Below are 19,862 nucleotides of genomic sequence, written 5' to 3' on the forward strand. Positions count from 1 at the left end.
TCACCGACTAGCCAAAGCCCCACACTTGACAGAAGGAAAGGAGCCAAGGGCACACAGAGAGTGAAAATCTGGGCCTGAGTGGTAGGTCCCGAGCAACCGAAGCTCAGAGTGACTCTGCTATTCACTTCCCGGGGCAGGTGGCACGGAGTGGGAATTTTATAAGGGGTAAGGGCTTCCCTTGCGTGTGACCACCGGGCCACTGTGCAAAGAGCTTCCTTGGTGAAACGTCAGCGTGGGAAGGACTGGGGTCAGTCTGTTGATTTTGGGGGCTGGGGGATGGAGACATGTACCCCCCCCCCTCGGCTGGGAGGGTCCCCAGGGGAGTGAAAGGGAACGAGGGCTGCCCATAAGGTAAGGCGAGCTTGCGGCTAGACACTGGTACGGGCTGCTCCCCGGGGCCAGAGCTGCTGGCACGCTGCCTGGTATTATAGTCCGAGGGAGGCATGAACCTGGCACTTAGCAGGCCTGTGCTAAATACTGGTGGAATGAAAGAAGAGTGGGCAAGCGGTCCCCAGGGATGAAACGCTGACATGCTCACAAACAAACCACATCAGATCTGCCCATCCCTGACTGCCTCAGCACCTGTGACCCAGGCCACCTCCTGTACTGGATTTCTAGTAATACGAGGGGGGAGCCCCTTGTAGCCTGTCTGAGCTGCCCAGTCTCTGCCTCACGCTGGTGTCCCTGTATGCTGAGGGAGGCATCATCTGTAGTCCGGTCACATCACTGCGTCTTCCAGCATCCACCAGAATGCCCAGATCCTCCACTCAGCCCGCACAGCCCACCACCTTCCCATCCCTACCTCCTTTCCAGCTTCAGCTCCCCAAACATCCCTCCTCATGGGTCTCCATCTCAGGAGTCATTGCTCTGGTCTCACTGCCTTTATCTTGAACAACTTGGTCCTGCACCTGCTTCCTCATTGGTGGCAAAGGGCTGAATCTGTCCATGAACCAACAGATACTAGACAAACCTATTTCAGTGTCAGTGGAGGAATTACCCTCTGGCGACAAGGGACTGGTCTGTAGAGGCAGCAAGGGGCAGACCCCAAGGCCGCCCCCACGTCGGCATTGAAGCTCTCCTGCATCCGCGGTGGCTTAGCTGAGGGCGGAAAGCCAAGGTCTTGGCAGGGCTGGAGAAGCCATCCGCAGGAACGGTTCTCTCAAGGGCCGATGCAGTGCCCTGCAAGGGTTAGCCTCAGTCAAGGCTAAGAACTGGATAACTGGAGAATGTTTCCTACCAAGAGTCCAGTTGGCCAAGGAGGGCCGGTTGTGCTGGCAAGGGGCAATCCTGCCCAGGTCCCAGGCCCATTAGGAGGAATGGGCATGGGCTCCCGATGTGGGGTTTAACACAGAGGTCAGTTCTGCCTTCTTGGCTGAGAGCTTCCAGAGCTAGGGAGGAGGGAACGGCATTAGGAAAATGCCATTGGCCATGGGGAGTGGAAAGAGGACATACCGATCTCTGTTGGAACCCATGATATGTGGGTGGGGAGATCTGATCAGAAGGGTTTGCAGTGACTCACCCCTCCAGCTCCTGGTGGTAGGGTGGCCCTGGAAAGAGAGTCTCGGGGAGGAATGGAGTTCTGTAGGCTCAGTTTTATGGGTGTCTGGACCCCAGCCTGGGGTGCGGGAGACCTCAGGGGAGGAAGAAGAGTGGAGGACGGCTGAGCTAACAGAAAGAGTGGATGTGCTGGGTGATGGGCACAGAGAGAGGAAAAAGCAAGGAGCCTCAGTAAGGTCAGCAGGAACCGTGGTGGCCAGTGGGGTCAAGAATCCCAACAAGCAAACACCGGCGGCCTCGAGCCCCTCCTAGCTTGGGAAGTGCCCCTGGGGCCCTAGAAACGTCCCAGCGGGTGGTCTACACCGTGGTGTTCTCCAGCCCCGTGGGTGGTGGTTTGCGGGTCCTGCCCTTTTCACCACGGGTTTTGAGTTAAACGTATTTGGCGGGCAAGGCGGGTCCCTCGGGGGTCGGGTCGTCCACGTCACTCAGAAGCTCGTGTTCGCTGGCGGAGGCGGCCGTTTGCAGGTGGCGGAGGCGCGCGCGGAGCCGCTCCTGCTCCTTCTTGAGCTCCAGGTAGGAGTGCGAGAAGGTGTGGAAGATGGACGTGGCCGGGAAGGCCATGATGAGGATCCCACTCAGGATGCTGCTGAGGGCCACCATCTGGCCCGGCACGCTGCGCGGGACCATGTCCCCGTAGCCCACCGTCGTCATGGAGATGACGGCCCACCAGTAGGAGGCCGGGATGCTGGTGAACTCCAGGACCCGGCCGGACTCGTTCTCCGCCACGTAGACCAGCGGGGAGAAGAGGGTCACGGCCACGCAGAGGAAGAGGAGGAGGAGGCCGAACTCGCGCGTGCAGCGGCGCACCGTGAGGCCCAGCGTCTGCAGCCCCAGCGAGTGGCGCGCCAGCCGCATGACGTAGAGGATGCGCAGGGCCCGCAGCACGCGGAGCGCCAGCCCCACCTTCTCCAGGTACGAGCCCCCGCCGGGCCGCTCGCCGTCCTCCCGGGGCTCGCCGGACACGGCCAGCGACACGTAGTACGGGGAGATGGCCAGGATGTCGATGATGTTCAGGGGCCCCTGGAAGAACTGGCACTTGTCCCGGGCCTGCACGAAGCGCAGACAGAACTCCAGGGAGAACCAGGCCACGCAGACCGTCTCCACAATGAAAATGTAGTAGCACTTCTGCGAGCACTCACCCTGGGGAGGCGACAAGAGGCAGGAGGAGAGTGGTGGGCCGCAGCGCTGGGTAAGGCGGGGGGGGGGGGGGGGGGGGGGGGGGGGGGGGGGGGGGAGGGGGTAGCCACACCCAGAAGCCACTCCGGGGGTCCCTAGTGATATTAACATCACACATCAATATCCATCTGTATCAATAGGGATTCTATCTATTCTATATATACTACATGGGCTTTCTCTATATTTGTATATTATCTATTATCTATTATCTACTATCTATGCATTGCGATTGAGCTCTGTGTGCCGCAGACTCTCACCGGTCCCCCCAAATCCCCTTCTTATAGAGCTCTCGAGTTATGGCCCATTAGCTCAGCCAGGGACCACCCTTTCCAGTCTCCCTGGCAGCGAGGTGTGTAGGCAAATAACTAAGAATCCACCCCCAAGTTCCTGGACTTGGGATGCTGGCGTGAGTTCCTGCACTTGCTTCTTCACTGTCTGCTCGGACACCCCCATGACCCAGCAACCCAGCTTAGAACCTACAGACTGGACCAACGCCCCCCGGGAGGATGGAGCGGGAAGGTGGAAACGATCCTGGGTCTCAGGTAAGAGCTGCCAACTCAACTTGATCCCTCTTTGCAAGAGAAATCAACATCTATTTTGTTTTTTTGTTGTTGGTTATTCCGGGGGGAGGGGCAGAAGGAGACTCCACATCCAATGCAGAGTCTGCAACAGGGTTCCATCTCCCACCCCTGAGATCACAACCTGAGCTGAAGTCAAGAGTGGGTGAGTCGTTCTATCTTGGGGCCTCTTTGTTACAGCAGCCAACCTTCGCCTTCACTAATATAAGCCCCTTTTGTGTACTGTTCCTGCTCGCTGTCACTTACGCCTCCCAGTGATGCTGTGAGCAGGCGATGTGACCCCATTTCGTGCCCAGGACATCGTTCCCAGCAGTAAAATGACTTCCCTGAGTTCACATGCAGAGCTGATGGCCTCTTAGCCACTGTATGCTACTTTGTAACTTTGTAACTTCCTTCCTGCCCTCCCTCACTCATTCATCCAATAATAAAGCATGGAGGGCTCACCTGTGCCAGGCTCCTAGGGTCTGGGGGAAAAGTAATAGAGAAGCAGATGTCCTTTCTGGGAGCGTGGGGGCTGGTAAGGCAGAGAGGGCTCCCGGGTCCCTGGGACAGTGCTGTGATGTGTGACCACACTTGTTCACACAGGGTCTGTTTCCCTCCAGGGACCACAGCTAGAGGAGGGCTGCTGTGGATTCTCTGTTGGCGTTGTTGATGCTCCCTGCTTGGCTCCCAACAGAAAATTCCCCTAGCCCCTGTGCCCCTCAAAGTGTGGTCCTTGAACCCAAAGCATCAGACTCTCCTGAGATCTAAGAAACACAGAATCTTGGGCTGTACCCCATCCCTAAGGAACAAGAATTTGGATCTTAACAAGACTCCCTAGTGATTCAAGTGCACATCGAATTCGAGAAGCTCTGGTCTAATGCAGTAGTTCTCAGCTTTGGCTGCACATTAGAATCATCTGGGGGCTTTGAAAAACCCCCAATATCTGGGCCAGGACCTCAGAATTCTAATTTAGTTGATCAAGGTTTGAATCTGAGCAGTAGAATTTTCCAGAAGTCCCATAGATGATGGTTCTAATCCAAAGCCAGGGTTGAGAACTTGACTCCAAATATTATACACACACACACGATGGATGAGTGAATGAATGACCAAAGCCAGTTGCCTGATTGAAAAGCAAGATGTTGACAACTGCCACTTTCTTTGGATTAAAAACCTCTGAAGTGGAAAAAGAAATTATTTCCCGTGCCTGGGCCCACGGGAATACTGAACTGAAATGAAATGCTCTTTATGTCTGGCCGCTGGAGGAAGAGAAACAGGTGTTCTACCCCCATCTCAACGTGCCTGTCTGTGTCTGTGACTCCGCTTCAAATCCCACACTTCCACTTACTCTGCAGACTCATCCACTGGTTACAGACAGAGTCTGACTGGTCAGGGTAAGGGCGACAATACCCTTCTCCTCTTGCTGGATTTTACAGGAAGGGGAGGAACTTCTGCAACACATGAGAGCTCTTTGCCACGACCACCTGGGGTTTTGGTTCAGCATCCGGAAGTGCTCAGGAGTTTTGGACCCTGACTTCCCACTCCTGCTGTATCCTTGCTGTGTGACCTTGCAGCAGTCACTGTCCCTCTCTGTGCTTCAGTTTCTAATGAAGAGGTATTTCTATTAGGTATTTCTAATACAGAACCTGTATTTCTTTCTTTCTTTTTTTTTTTAAAGACTCTATTTATTTATTTGACAGAGAGAAATCACAAGTAGGCAGAGAAGCAAGCAGAGAGAGAGGAGGAAGCAGGCTCCCTGCTGAGCAGAAAGCCCAATGTGGGGCTCGAACCCAGGACCTGGGATCATGACCTGAGCCGAAGGCAGCGGCTTAACCCACTGAGCCACCCAGGCGCCCCAAGAACCTGTATTTCTCAAAGCTGATTCGGTACACCCCGCATAGAATCTCCCAGAGTGCTTGTTACAAATGCAGAGTGTTGGGCTCTCATCAAAAAATCCAAGGAATCTGCATTTTGGCAAGCCTTCTGGCTGGCTCCAAGGCACCTGGAGGTTTTTCAGACTCTGGGCCAGACTGTCCCTACTAGGCCACTCTTGTCACTGACATTCTGGGAGTTTCCCCCTTGGCTTAAGGATTCCTGGTAGCCTGGGGATAACCTTTGGAGACCAGTGACCCAGTAGCTCAAGAAAGTGATCTCTGAGAGGTAGGGAGGGCTCTGTGTGTCCTCCCTGTGCCTCCGAGTGGGGATTTGGCTATTCAAGGCATGCACAACCCACGACCCACGTCCCTCCTGCCTGGCTTGCTGGCCTCCTCCCGGCACTGCTGCAATCCCTCTCCCGCATCACCACCGTGCACCACTCGCTCAAATCCTGCAGCCACGCTCCCAGTGCTGGTCCTCCGAGAGAGATGCCCCGTTCGCAGCAGGGATGGATGAGGCCCCAGCCCAGGAAAGAATTCCCAGGCCAGCCATGGTTGGAGGAGAATAGGAGGGAAATTAAAAATGGACGCTTCTGGTGGTATTTTGTTGGTAGGGTGAACAACTAATTCTGGTTTGCCCACATCTTTCCTGCTTTGAGTACAGAAAGTAAAGTCCCAGTCACCAGAGCCCCTCGGTCCTGTGCAAACAGGGACCGGTGTCACCCCTCCTGGTGGGTCTTGTCCCGGCAGAAAGAGGTCTGCTCTGACTCCTTCATACACAGCGAAGGACGCCAGTCAGGTCTACGAGGACCAGAGGGTGAGCAACGCCACACAGTGGGGCTCCCACATGGCACGCGGGGCTACAACAGCCCGACGCAGGAGATGTGCTCTGTGTTTCCATCTGTGTGACATTCGAGATGGTGAACCAAATCCCCGTCACAGTGGCCACCTCTGGGTGGGGTAGGGATCCGCCATGAAGGAACATGAGAGAGCTTTCTGGGGGAATGGGAGTTTCCTACATCAAACAAGGGTGTGGGTGACGCGGGTGCCTAAGTGGTTCCGCTGTCCAGTTAAGATCTGTGCATTTCATTGTGTGTACATTTCCCCTGTCGCACTGTAAAATGAAACAGAAATGAACGACAGTAATAATAAGTGATCGGGGTGGGGAGGGAGTCGGGCGAGAAAGAGCAAGAGTGACTCATTGTGGAAATGGAGTCATGGGTCCTCAGAAGTTCAACACTATTCCATTCATGTTGTGAATGCCCGGCATTTTCCACCATGAAAAGTTTAAAAAAATGAATCAGGGTCAGAAATCAGTTGCCACTCCGCACTCCCCGGGAAGGCCGGGAGTGTAAAGACAGAAAGTCCTGTGTCGGTGACCTCCACCATTCTGGTGGGAATGGAAATGGCGCAGCTGCTGAGGAAAACAGGTTGGTGGTTCTCCCCAAACTGAACATGTGTTGGGCGCCTGGGTGGCGTGGTCGGTTAAGTGCCCGACTCTGGGTTTCAGCTTCAGGTCATGGTCTCGGCACGGAGTCTGCGTATGACTCTCTTGTCCTCTCTCTCTAACCGCCCTCCCCAATAAAATAAATCTTTAAAAAACATTTTTTAAAGTCAAACACACGTTGGCCATATGACCCAATGATTCTACACTTGGGTATATACCAGGAGGGCCTGAAAAGATCCATCCACCCAAAAACTTGTCCGTGAACGTCCACAGCTGCGTCATTCCCAGCGGCCAAAAGCAGAATCAATGGAAATCCCCATCAGCTGATGAATGAAGGACCAAAATGAGCTCTATCTACATGATGGGATATTACTCAGCCCTAAAAAGGAAGGCCTGACAGGCGCTAGAGCCTGGGTGAGCCTTGACAACCTTCTGCTCCATGAAAGAAGCCAGACCCCAAAAGCCAGATGCCACATGGTTCCATTTATAGGGAATGTCCAGAGAAGGCAACCTGTGGGGACAGAAGTACATGGATGGTTTCAGGGGCTGGAAGGATGGGGGAGAATGGGGAGCACCTAGAAGTGGGAGCAGAGTTGCTTTGTGGGAGGATGAAAATGCTCTGGGACAGAAATGATGGTCGCACAAATGTACACTAAAACCATGGATGTGAGCACTTTAAAAGGGTGCCTATTAGGATGTGAATTATACATTAATAAGAAGCTAGGGCCCAAGCCCGAGCTGACCAGGTCAGCTGGGTGAGGCACTGAGGGGTCCCACAACTTTGTCCCAACCCTTTCCTCAAAGCTTGGGAGTGGAGTGACTCATAAAGGCTCCAGGGTCAGAGGACGGACAGGGCTTTCCGAGGGCAAGGCCACTGGCCCCGGGGGCCCATATGGGCAGGCTGTCCCATGGATGCTACAGGTACAAGAAGGGCCAGTTCCGGAAACACCATCTGGGAGAGACTTGGGGTCAAGGTCTTGACCTTGGAGCTTTTCTCACACCCTGGGACCTTGGAAATAGGGACCCAATTGGCCACTTCCCATGGCCTGGTAGCTCAGTGCTGGTCTCCAACCACTCAGCAGCTCGGGCCTTCTCTTTGCTGCCTGTGAATTCATGCCCAGAGAGGGAGGGAGAGGTCAAGAGAGACAGAGCAGGTGTTCAATCCAAGTGGCCTCTGGTCCAGACTGCCTCCTGGCCCTGCTGACTCATTCCTCTTCCCGGCTTCTCCTTTTCCCCAGGAGCCGGTCGTCTCTGCCCTCTCTCCCCTCCGTCCTGCCCCTTCCTGGCCCTCTCCATCCTCTCCCTCCCAGCCGCCCCGCTCCCCAGCCCTGGGACACAGAGGCTCTGGAAGTGTAGGCAGGAGGGGTTGGACACGGAGACAGTGAAGCATGACGAAGCAGGAAGAACAGGAGAACTACCGTGAGTCAAGAAAAGTGGGTCCTGTCCAGGAGACGGGGACTACTTCCTGCTGGCCCGCATATAGGGAGTCTAAGCTGGAAGGCGGAAAAAAAACCCCAAACTGAAAAACCAGGTTAAGAAGAATTCCCTAGAACAATCATCAAATGTCACCCAACACAGGGAAGCTCCCGGGAGCCTGACAGCTCTTTATGGAGCTGATTCAAGATCCAAGAAAGGGGCAGGGGAGGACAGGCTGGCTCTAGTGTGAGGCTTTTCCTGAAACTGTACCCCCCGAGGGTGGCATGCCGTACCCACACAAGGAGGGCAATGCTCCAGCGAGGGGCCCATGAGTTCCACCTGATCTTTAAAAAATCTGCCTGTGCCTCCCTTCCCCGGGGCCTTGGCGAGATGCTGAAACCACAGACAGACAGGAGGGAAAACGCTTTGCGCAGCTGTAATCAGTGTGCATCTCCCACAGCGAGGTCCCCAATCGGCCCCAGCAAACCTCTGGGGCAGGACTAGAATCTAAAGTGGAGGAGGGAGGAGTGAAGGCTGAGCCGGCAGGTGGAGAGCGGTTTCTGCCTGTCCTGGCCCCCGTGGGGTGTCTGGCGCAGAGGAGGCCCTTGGGAAAGGTCTGCGGAATGCAAGAATGAATGAATGAAGAACGCAACAGAGACACCTGAGCCACTGGCTGCCGGCCCTGCCACTGCCGTCTGGGTTCCACGGAGCCGGGAGAGGCTGATGAGCAAAGCAGAGAGCAGGTGGAGGGGTTGGAGGGGCGTGAGCGGAGGCCCTAAGGGTGTGTGAACATGGCCGGTGGTGGCTTCGTGCTGGCAGGGCATGCTGGATGGGAATTTTCGGTCCTTAGCATCAGCTTCTGAGTAAGGTGAGGAAACGGAGGCCCAGAGCAAGAGAGGGGCTCAGCGGAGGGCGGAGGGCGGAGGGCAGAGCCACGGAGAGGCGGTGCTGGGATTTTAACTCTGCCCTAGGGAGCTAGAGATTTTGAGGTCCTGGGGAGGAGCAGAGACGGAGGGAGAGGTCAAGAGAGACGGAGCAGGTGTTCAATTCAAGCGGCAGTGACCTTCGGCCTCCCCCAGAGAGAGGGGAGCGCCCTGACTGGCAGAGCTGCCCAGCCAGGCTGGGGCCACGTGGGAAAGGTGCTGGGAACGAATGGCAGGGGTGAGGGTCATGACAGAGGACGCAGGCAGAGGAAAACACGGAAACGGCAGCACACCGCCCTGCAAGATGGGATAAACATAATGGATGTAGAGACCGGGGACTATTACTGGGCCCTAAGAAGGACAGAGGCTGCACACACCACGCCAGGTGACGGAAGCCGGTCCCCCCAAAAGCCCAGCACTGAAAGCTGGTGCTGTCCTAAGGAGTCAGGTTTTAGAACCAACTGGTACGTGAGCTCAAATCCGGGCTCTACTGCATAACCAACAGTGAGCTTTGTGAAGGGATAAAACTTGGCCAAGCCTCAGTTTCCTCGCCTGTAAAATGGGGGCAGTAGTAGTACCCATTTCCCAAGCTGTTGCAAGGACTAAGTCCATCGGTCAAATGCCAGCCTCGTGAAGGACACATAATAAGCATCAGTTCTTTCTTCCCTTGGGGGACAAGCTCTTCTGAGGAAACCAGAAAAGGCTGGAAGCACCTGGCAGGTGCTTAAGCATTTGGCACGGTCCTTCTTGTCCACACCACCTCCCCACTCCTCCGTTTTACTTTACCAACCTCCAGTGCAGACCCTTCTCCCCAAGTGCCAAGTTTACCGCATGGGAGGTCGCTGGAAGAAGGTAGGAGAAAAAAACCAAAGGAAAGCTGCCTCTTCCACCCAGCACGGCACTGTGTCTGACGGAGGAGGTCTGTGGGTCCCAGCCCTGGCATGTCTGTCCACCCACGCGGCATTAATTCATCTGAGCAGACGCTGCTGGGCCCTCCAGGCTGACGTAGCCCCCAGGTCTCCTGGCTGGGCCTGCCCCCAGAAGCATCTGGCCAGCTGAACATCCCTGAGGGCAAATACGAATTATTGGACACACTTGGTGCCGGAGAGAACATTGTCTTTTTATGTAAATGGAAGGCACAGTTTTGAAAAAACAAAGACCGCCTCCCAGCCTCCTGCTTCTCTAAATTACCATCTAAACAGGGAAATACAATTTTTGGAGGGTAGCACCTCTTAGCCTCTCTCCAGGCAGCAAGCTCACACGAAGGTGGTTTCCGCAAGGTGAAAACGGAGAGATGTATCCTGGGGGTGGGCATCAGCCCTTTTATCCCAGGAGCAAACAGCAGCCCAGCTCCTGGGCTCAAACTTGGGGCTGCTGGTCCTGCCGGTCTCCTGGTGACCTCTGATTTGATCTCCTGAGTTCCCCACCAACCAAGCCTGGGTTTAGACCTTGGGTAATCTGCAAAGCATTAGGCTTTGAGAAGACCTTGTCCCTCTGCACAGTCTAAATCCTGGCTTCCAGGAAATCCCTGAGGTACAGGTTTATGGAAATTGAGGGGTCCTTTCTCAGCAGCTCGGATCAAGGGCATCCTCCTGGGGGCGGGGGACGGAAGCTATTTATTTGGTCCTAATTTTTTACTGTAGTATCCAAGTGTAAATATTTCTGCGAACAAGACTCTTAAATCACATGATTCGGTGCTAAAGGATAAAACAATGTCTCTGTTTGGAGCTACAGTCCTCTCCCTTGGGGAAAAAAAGCTATTTGAAAGTGGAAAGGTTTTGCTGGGTTTGCTTTAGGACAAAACATTTATAGGTTGCATGATATACATTTTATTTACTAAATATTTATTGAGAGCCTACCCTATGTAAGGGGTAGGTTCTCTATCTAAGTCCTTTCTTTCTGGAAAGTTCTCTGATCCTACCATATTGCCCTGGGATATACCTTTAAGGGAAGGGAACTTCTGTGGGCTGACAACGATTATGGGCCATATGAAGGATGCATTATCTTATATATGTGTTCTCTTTATCAGCTCCCTCAGTCTGCCACATTGTAAATTCCATAATTAGGGTAATGGGGAGCTATGGAGGAATGTAGAGCAGGATAGGAGCAACAGTTTCAATCAGGAAACAAATCCAATTCTCAGTTCAAAACTCTCCAGTAAACGTCCCAATGAAATATTAAGCTCTTATCTCATTTCTCAGACTCTGTGGCCCCTGGGGGTCTCCCACAACTTCCTGGAAAAAGAGTGCAGGAGTGGGCAAGAACACCTTTCTGCTGTTGCCTCCTGGGGCAGTCACTTAGAAGTTAACTCTTCTCTGAGTTCCCCCATGCAGTGAGACTGACAGGGGCTCAGGAACCAAGCAACCAGCAGGAATCTTGGCCCTCGTCTGTATTTTTGCTCTCTAACTCCAAGCTGAAGTCCCCCGGGATGCCCATGAAAAGGTTGGCTCAAGAAGGCAGGGATTCGGGCCAGGAACAGGGCATGGCACAGAGTAGCTGCTCAATAAACACGAAATGAGTGCACCCCGTGTGTGAACCCTCACCCCGATGTTACCCATTTTACCGAGGAAGAAACAGGTTCAGAGAGGTGAAGCAGTTTGCCTGCGGGCACAGAGCTGGGAGCGGCCCACAACAGCAGGCAGGGGTAGTTTTGTGAATACCAAGTCCACTAGAGGCAGAGCCACTTCATGACCTTTGTGGGCCCCAAGGCCTCCCCCCCCACCCCCCACAAAAAAAAATTAAAATTAAAAATGTTCACAACTGCACAGACCTAAAAATGCATCCAGTGCTCGCTAGACAACAATCTCTTTCTCTGTTGTTTTACGCGGGCCCTAAGTCTCGGGGGCCCAGGGTGGGCGTGGGGGGCGCAGTGAGGGACCACTCACCTTGTCCTCCTCCGCCCTCAGCTCGGGCATGGTGCTGACGCACAGGCTGACCGCGGTGGTGGCCACGAAGAGGATGGACAGACAAGCGAAGACCTTGCCCGGGAGCCCCGAGCGCGGGTTTTCCACTGTCTCGCGCAGCCAGTGCATGAAGACCCCCCAGCGCGAGGGGTCCCCCGCGGGGCGCCGCGCCTCCCGCCGCAGGTGCAGCGTCTCCTGCTGCCGCAGCTCGGCCAGCTCCTCCAGCCTGCGCAGCAGCTCGCGCAGGCAGCACTTCTCCAGGCGCGCCTCCTCGATGCCCCAGTAGGCCAGCTCCTCCCGGAAGGACAGCACGCACGTCTCCCGCAGCAGCGCCAGCCTGCCGGCCGCCAGGAAGCTCACGATCATGCCGAAGGCGCTGGGGCTGCGGTCGAAGAAGAACTCCTGGTTGTCCTCGTCGTAGTCGTCGCAGAGCTGCGCGATCTCCTCGTGGCTGCGGCACAGCCGGAGCCTGCTCAGGCGGCTCAGCGGGAACTCGTCCAGGGTGCTCCAGGGGAGCACGTACCGCCTGCCCCCGACGTTGACCAGGATCTCCTTCTTCAGGTCGGCGGCCGGGGACGCGTCCAGGGCGCCCACCCTGCGAGCCCTCCGGTAGTACAGCCCCTTGGCGGCGGGCCGCGGCAGGCGGCCGGGCAGGAGCCGGCGCAGGTGTCCGGGAGGCAGGCCCCTGGCTCGGAAGGGGGTGGGCATCGCCGGAGATGGCCTGCACCCGGGGGAGGGAGGGAGGCAAGACAACGGGGAGAAATCAGCCTCGGGCCAGGTCCTTGACAGCACGCTGCTAATGCATCTGTCCTTTTTCCCATCTTCCACCCAACTCAGACTTCCTGAGCACCCATTAGGCACCCGGTGTCTACCTGTGACCGGAAGGAGATGACAGCATCCCTTCCCTGGTCAGAGCTGTGCCACTCCCAGGCTCTGTGGTCTTGGGCCTGTGGCTTAACCTCTCTGATCTCAGCTTCATTCATGCCAAGGACAAGACTTGTACCACTCTTAGAAGGTACAGCTGGTAAAAGAGAGCTTACCCGTGGCAGAGTCTCGGGTTCATGGCCAGGTTCTGATCCCTTTAGGGACGGTGGGCACAGGTGGGCTACTCAGCCCCTCTAAGCCCTTTGCCTCATCCGTACAGGGGCTGGGGTAGTCTGACGACCCACCTCACTGGGCACGGGGAGGGTTACGTGTGGTAATACACATGAAGCGTTTATTCGGAACACTTCTAGATGCTTCTGAGGTGCCAGGCACCGATCCACATGCTTCCTGTATACTAACTCACCCCAGCACCTCCACAAGGGAAACAGTAGCATCCCCATTTCACAGATGAGGAAACGGAGGCCCAGAGAGGTTAAGCAACAAAGAATGTGACGGTGTTTGGCACAGCTCTGCCTCTCAGGAGCAGCTCCACAGTGATCTTTTTTTTTTTTTTCTCTTTTTAAAAGACTATTTATTTGACAGAGAGAGAGATCACAAGTAGGCAGAGAGGCAGAGGCAGAGAGAGAAGGGGAAGCAGGCTCCCCGCTGAGCAGAGAGCCCAATGTGGGGCTCGATCCCAGGACCCTGAGATCATGACCTGAGCTGAAGGCAGAGGCTTAACCCACTGAGCCACCCAGGCGCCCCACCACAGTGATTGTATTTCCTTCCTCCTTTGGAGGACTTGGCCCTCCTCCGTGTTCCGGGGCGCTTGCCTCAGCCACCCTTGTTGTGTAACCTCGAGCCAGCGACTGCCCCTCTCTGGGCCTCGGTCGTATTATCTGCACCGTGAAGGGGCCTCTAATGCTCTCTCCACTTCAGAACTATTTGAGGCCCTTGACTGTGGATACGAGGTTTAGATTGAACCCATGCATTTAAAAAACCATCTCCCCAGCCTTGTCCTCCTGGGCACCCTGCAACCTCGTCACCCTGCAACCACTTCCTACACTCTTCATTCCAGCCAGAGCTGTTTCCAAGGCATCTATAACCTTACATGCCGATCGGCACTCTGATCCAGGGAGGAACTCGGCCGCTGAATGGAAATCAAAGTTCTTCTCAATTCCGAGCCCGCTGGATTCCGGCAGGCAGCGAGGAGTTGAATCACAGCCCATGCGTTTCACACTTGCTCACCACACAGCGTTCTGTTACTCCGCATATGCATTCCTTCCTTTACAACGTATGGCCAGAGGAAGAGGAACCGCCTGCAGACCAAACACTCTTCTGAAATCTGGGGAGACCTTCCTGAGTGTTCTCATCTTCCCAGAGCAAACCCCAGACCCAGGGAGCTGAAGTGATTCATCCAAGGTCACACGGCAAATCTGAGTCCAACCCAGGACTCTCTCCCAGCCCCGGGGCTCCTTCTAGAACACCGCTTCTCCCGCCCCCCCGCCCCTGCAAATCCTTCTGCCCTGTCTGCATTCACTGCACAAACCCAACTTTGCGATCCACTGCCCCCCTCCAACGACCGACACTCAAAGCTCTGTCCAGAGCTCAGGGAGTGTACTCGTTCAAAGCAGCCCTTCGGACAAGGCTGTTCACAGTGGCCCGCAAGCCCCCAGCCCTGCAGCAAACTAGAACTTCTTCCCCCCGAAGTTTGACTCACCCTCCTGTCTCAGGGAGCCCTTTTCCAGCTGTTTCTCTGCCGGGCCGGGGGAGCCCGCGTCTCGGTGGCCAGGGGAGAGATGGGCTCGCGGTGGAGATGCAGCAGAAGAAAAGAAAAATTCCAAACACGGCAGTTTCTGGCAGAGTTAGTTTCCAAGCTCTCTTCCCTTGCCTCTTCCTGAAAGTACATTCATTCCGCATCTCTCTCCAGCAGCTGCGGAACAGCCCTGGGGCAGCGGGCTGGGGTTTTTACAAGGACCCGGAAGCCCCTTCTCCCCGGGAGAGGTGAGAGTCCGCGGGGTTCGTGCTGGGAGGGAGCCAGCGGGCTGGGCTCTGCGCTCAGAGCCCCACAGGGACAGCCGGCGTGGTCCAGCAAGAGAGGCGGGGGCGGGGGTGGGGGGGAATGGGAATGGCTCAGAAATAATCTCTCCATCACCAGGCTGCGGGGAGCAGCAGCAGCCGCCGGGCTCTGCCAACTGCCTGGGAGGTGAGGAGAGCGTCCTTCCCTCCCCTCCAAGGAGGAGCCTCCCTCGGAGGGAGCAGAGGGCAAGTTGGGACCGGGAGGTCTGCAGCTACCTGTCCCCGCACCCTGGAAGCTCCCCGGGTGGGGGGTGCTGATGATGGGAAGGTGCTCAGGGAAAGGCTGCCAGAGGAACTCTCCTGCTTCTCACCAGCCTGGGGATAGGCTCAGTCCAAGAAGCCCAGCCACCAAGTGGGCTGGGTGGGAGCTCCGGAGGAGGAGGGGAGGGGTGAGTGTGGAGGCACACACCCCCGCATCCCCTGCTCCCATGTGAATGGCTCTGTGACCTTGGGCAGGTCCCTTGGTGCCTCTGAGCCTCAGTTTCCTTGTTTGGAAAACGTATGGGAATGAGAAGGGTTCAGAGAGATCCTGTTGTGGGTCCGGCTTCCCGGCTGGTGAAGAGGAAGAGGCGCCGTTTCGAGACCTGGGTCCTAGCCTCGGCTCTGCACCACCTTGCTGTGTGTCCTTGGTCAGTCCCTTCACCTCTCTGGGCCTCAGTTTTCTCACTGGTCAGATGAGGACAGTCATAGCCGTGTTGGTGCAGAGCCGTCTTCCCCTGTAGGTGCTCGATGTACCTCGGCTCTACTTAATTTTCTTAAGAGGTTCTGGGGCCTGGTCTCTTGGCTTCCGAAGGTGAGTTATCATCCATTCCGTTTTGCAGATGAGGCCCGGAGGTCCAGGCCAGAGGTTTGCTCAAGGTCACCTTGCTAGTTGGAATCTGCGCATGGCAGAGACTTTGAGCTCTGATGCCAGGGTTTGGGAGTGGAGATGGTCCAAGCGTGGGCCTTTCACAGCTACCTGGGGGGTGGCAGCAGCTGGTGGCCTCAGTGGGCTCTCCACGGCCTGGGCCATGGGGATAAAGCCAGGCAGGAACAGAGGGGCCAGAGAAAGACAGGTGGTCGAGGGTAGTAGCTTTCACATTGCATTGTGTGAAACCCAGGCGTTCTGCAGCAATGACTACAGGGCCTGGAGTGAGGGTGACAAAGGGTAGGACACGGGGGAGAGACTCTCTTCTTCAATGTGGCCGCTCCTTTCTGACTGGTTTCCCATAGTGAGTGTGTCTAAGTGTGATTCCAAAAATCCCTGGGCCCCCCATGGCCCAGTCTTCACACTCCGTCCACTCAGGGAGGCTCCCGGGCACCTGTTAGTGATAGACACGCTCTACGCCCTTCCCCTGACTCTCCAATTCTCTCGGACTCCAGGGCTGCCCCCATACTTCTCATAAATCAGACTCCAAAGTGATCTTTCCAGTTCATGCTGGTTTTTTCCCCTCCTCTCTCAATTGATCTCACCTTAACCTCTGGCTTATTGCCCCCAGCCTCTCAGCTCTCTTTGCGTCTGGAGTGGGTGGGTTCCAATCAAGAATCTTTTTATTGTATTCATTATTATTATTATTATTATTATTTTGAAAGAGAGAGAGAGGGAGGAGAGGGAGCGAGAGAATCTTAAGCAGGCTCCACGCCCAATGCATCGTCAGACACGGGGCTCGATCACACAACCCTGAGATCATGACCTGAGCCAAAATCAAGAGTCGGATGCTTAACTGACTGAGGCACCCAGGCACCTCCAAATCAAGAACTTAACACTTCCCTCCTGGGTGAACTTGAGTAAGTTTCTTAACCTCTCTGTGCTTCAATTTCCTCATCTTTGAAATGAAAATGGTAGCCCCCCTACTGATTTGTTGTGAGAACTGAACAAACGAATTTTCACTTATGATGTTCACAAGAGTGCCTAGCATGAAGGAAATCTCATTTAAGCTCTTGCTGTTATTATGAGTATTAACTTATGTCTATGTCACATAAGAAAGATTTTGTTTGAAGACAGGAGTTGGAAAAAAACTGATGTTAAATAGGTTTTTTTGTTTGTTTGTTTTTAAAGAAAAATGGAGACAGATTGATTCAGTACAGGCCCCTGAAGTCTCCTAGGGAGGACAAGGGGATAATGTTTGAGCTCTCATAGCCAGTCCATGGCATAGCCAGGCTCAGCTAGGACTCATAGTCCAGTGCTCCTTCCACAGCCCCAGTGCCATCTCTCAGGGCTGTCACTTTGCCCTGAGGACAAAGTGGACAAAGAGGACCTTTGACTTTAGCCTGATATCCAAGCCCACCAGCCCCTGCTTCCAGAGCACTTGTGGAGTCCTTCCCTGTGGCTTAGTCAATTTCTAATCACCTTCTAACTTAATGCCACTGCCTTCTCCCTGCCTTGTTCCTCCCTTCTGTGGAATAGGGAAGGTAGGCTGGCCTCGGCCTTTCCAACATCCTCCAGCTTTTGGATACAGGACAGCCTCTGGCAGCCCATCCTCTCTCTCTTCTGAAGGACTGCGACCTGCCAATTTTTTTTCTGATAAGGGATGGCCCACCATGACCCCATGTGAGTGAGTCTCCCAGGGCTGCTGTAACGGAAAAGAGAAGCACTGTGGCTTAAAATAACACAAATGTATCATCTTGAAGTTCTGAAGGCCAGAAGTCCAATATGGGTCTTCAGGGGCTAAAATCAATGTCTTGTCAGAACCGTATTCCTGCCAGGGAGGGGGGCAATGGGGGAGAATCCATCTCCAGCCCCAGGGGCTGCCCACATTCCTCGGCTGGTGGTCGCCTCACTCAGACCTCTGCTTCTGTCCTCAAGTCTCCCTCTCTGACCCTCCCGCCTCCCTCTGATAGGGACCCTTGTGATTACATTGAGCGCACTGGCTAATCCAGGATCATCTCTGGATTTTAAGGTCCTTAACTTAATCGCTTGTGCTAAAGTTCCTTGTGCCACGTCAGTCACGTATCTGCAGGTTCCTGGGGATTAAGATGGGGTCGTCTTAAACTCCGGCCACTGACTCACATCCAGATCAGTGAAATCTGATCGTCAGTGTTCAGGGCCGTACTTACAGGATGGTTTGAAAGCTCCCCGCTGGGATTTAATCATGTAGCCCGGGGTGGGAAAGCGTGCTTGACGTCAGGAGCGACACGACCAGGTGTGCGTTTTCCAGAACGCACTTGTGCTCACTCAGGTGCTGCTAGAGGCAGAATGAATCGGTATAAGCGTCGTCAAGGGCAGTTTGGCACTCTTGATCAAAATAAGAAATGCAGGTGCCGTGTGACCTACAGCAACAATTTATACGGCAGAGAGGTGCGTGCAAACAGAGGCGCATGAAGATATTGGTTACAGCATTGCTCATGGTAGTAAAGGATTGGAAAGGACCAAAACATCCCCCGTTAAGAGACTGGTTAGGTAGTTGGTGCTGGTGAAGGCAAGAGAGAGCTCTGCTGACGTTACAAAGAACCCGGGGGTCTCTGTGAGCCGACCTGCGAGATGCATAAAGTGGAAGGTGCAGAACAGATCCTACTGAAGGCGCTGGTTTGTGTAAAAATAGACAAGGGGTCCGCGCGTGTGCGTAGAATATGTATTACTCACAAACGGGTAGAAGCCTGGAAACTGGGATTGCTGCTGGGGAGGGAAACTGAGAGTCTGGAGAAAGGGTGAGAAGGAGAGGAGATTCCTTTTCTCTCTAGATCACTTTGTACTGTTTAATTTTTTAGATCGACAGCGTGTGTTGATTTATTTTTTAAAAATATTTTTATTTAGGTGTTTGACAGAGAGAGAGGGAACACAAGCATGAGCAGGGGAAGGGGGAGAAGCAGGCTCCCCACTGAGCAGAGAGCCCGATGCGGGGCTCGATCCCAGGACCCTGAGATCACGACCCGAGCCGAAGGCAGAGGCTTACCCCACTGAGCCACCCAGGCGCCCCAGTGCTAAGTATCTTTACGTTTTTTTTTTCTTTTTTTAAAAGATTTTACTTATTTGACATAGAAAGATCACAAGCAGGCAGAGAGGCAGGCAGAGAGAGAGAGAGAGAGGGAAGCAGGCTCCTTGCCAAGCAGAGAGCCCGATGTGGGGCTCGATCCTAGGACCCTGAGATCATGACCTGAGCCAAAGGCAGAGGCTTTAACCCACTGAGCCACCCAGGCACCCCTATCTTTACGTTTTGAAAGAAGAGCTGCAATTCTGATTTTGACGCTAAGTCTCTCAAATTCTAAATGGTACCAGCCGACTCAGAGGCTGATAAACCACCACACAGCTGAACACGCACCTGTGGGACGACCCAGCAGTTCCTGTCCCGGGAGTAAATACCCACAAGAAACCTGCACGCCTAGCTGGAAGGCTGGTCCCGACCCCGTTAGCAGCAGACACAGATCGCAACGCCGACCCCCAGGAGGAAGTAAAGCGTGGGTTCCCACACCAGAATACCAGACCCCAGCGAGAACGCACACACTACTAGCCTTGGCAACCCCTCGAAGAATCTCATAGTCATTACATTGTGTGAAAGACACAGGAAGAGCAGGGCCAGCTATGACTCTATTGATGGAAAATTCGAGAATGGGCAGAACTAACCTATGGTGATCCGCGTCCGCACAATGATCTCTGGGGGTGTGAGGCGGGTCCCGAGGGCTGTTCGTGTCCCCTGATCCATTTCCCCCGGGGGATGAGTACACATTGAGTTGAATTTGTGCAAGAGACGCGGACACTCTAGTACGTGTACTGTGTTTAAATGGAAAACCTGGTTTTGTTTTTGTTTTGAGCACCCATGGCTGTGGAGGACCCGGTGAGACATGTGGACAGGCTGGATTCAGCCTCGGGCTCCCTGTTATGACCAGGCTGTCACAGAGAATGGCTTTGAAAGGGGCCGGGCTACCGCCAGCTCCTTTACCTGGACCGTCCTGCCCTGGCCTCCCTCCCTCCCTCACTCCTGGAATCCGGATATCCTGGGGATGGAGACAAGTCAGCAGGGAAGGTCAGCGGTACCACCGTCCACCTCCCTGTATCTTTTCCGGAAGGGAGGAGTTTAAAAGATGTGCTTAAGATATGATTATCCTCAGCAAAAGCTGCAAGCTCTTTTGGAGAATGAGTCTGTCCTGGG

The 19,862-nt window shown here is 54.6% G+C and overlaps 1 protein-coding gene across 1 annotated transcript; it reads right to left on the reverse strand.

Moving 5' to 3' along the window:
• Window positions 1–1,926: 1,926 nt before the first annotated feature.
• On the reverse strand, window positions 1,927–14,637 carry LOC111153030 (potassium voltage-gated channel modifier subfamily G member 4). Its single transcript, XM_022511835.1, has 3 exons — window positions 14,438–14,637; window positions 11,836–12,574; window positions 1,927–2,697 (listed from the first exon to the last, which is right to left on the reverse strand). The coding sequence occupies exons 1-3, from the start codon at window positions 14,635–14,637 to the stop codon at window positions 1,927–1,929; spliced, it is 1,710 nt and encodes a 569-aa protein (XP_022367543.1).
• Between the last annotated feature and the right edge of the window lie 5,225 nt (window positions 14,638–19,862).

This window comes from Enhydra lutris, unplaced genomic scaffold (genome assembly GCF_002288905.1).
Source record: "Enhydra lutris kenyoni isolate GAN:26980312 unplaced genomic scaffold, ASM228890v2 scaffoldscaffold30, whole genome shotgun sequence".
In the NCBI taxonomy this organism is placed as follows: Eukaryota; Metazoa; Chordata; class Mammalia; order Carnivora; family Mustelidae; genus Enhydra; species Enhydra lutris.

What these genes read in the sequence shown, in the direction of transcription:
- LOC111153030 (XM_022511835.1), bottom strand. Translation starts at nt 14,637, where the DNA reads ATGCGGAATGAATGTACTTTCAGGAAGAGGCAAGGGAAGAGAGCTTGG. An exon ending in GGGCTCCCTGAGACAGGAGG is followed by an intron (nt 12,575 to 14,437) that starts GTGAGTCAAACT and finishes CCCCGGGTGCAG; the next exon opens with GCCATCTCCGGCGATGCCCA. An exon ending in TGAGGGCGGAGGAGGACAAG is followed by an intron (nt 2,698 to 11,835) that starts GTGAGTGGTCCC and finishes TCGCCTCCCCAG; the next exon opens with GGTGAGTGCTCGCAGAAGTG.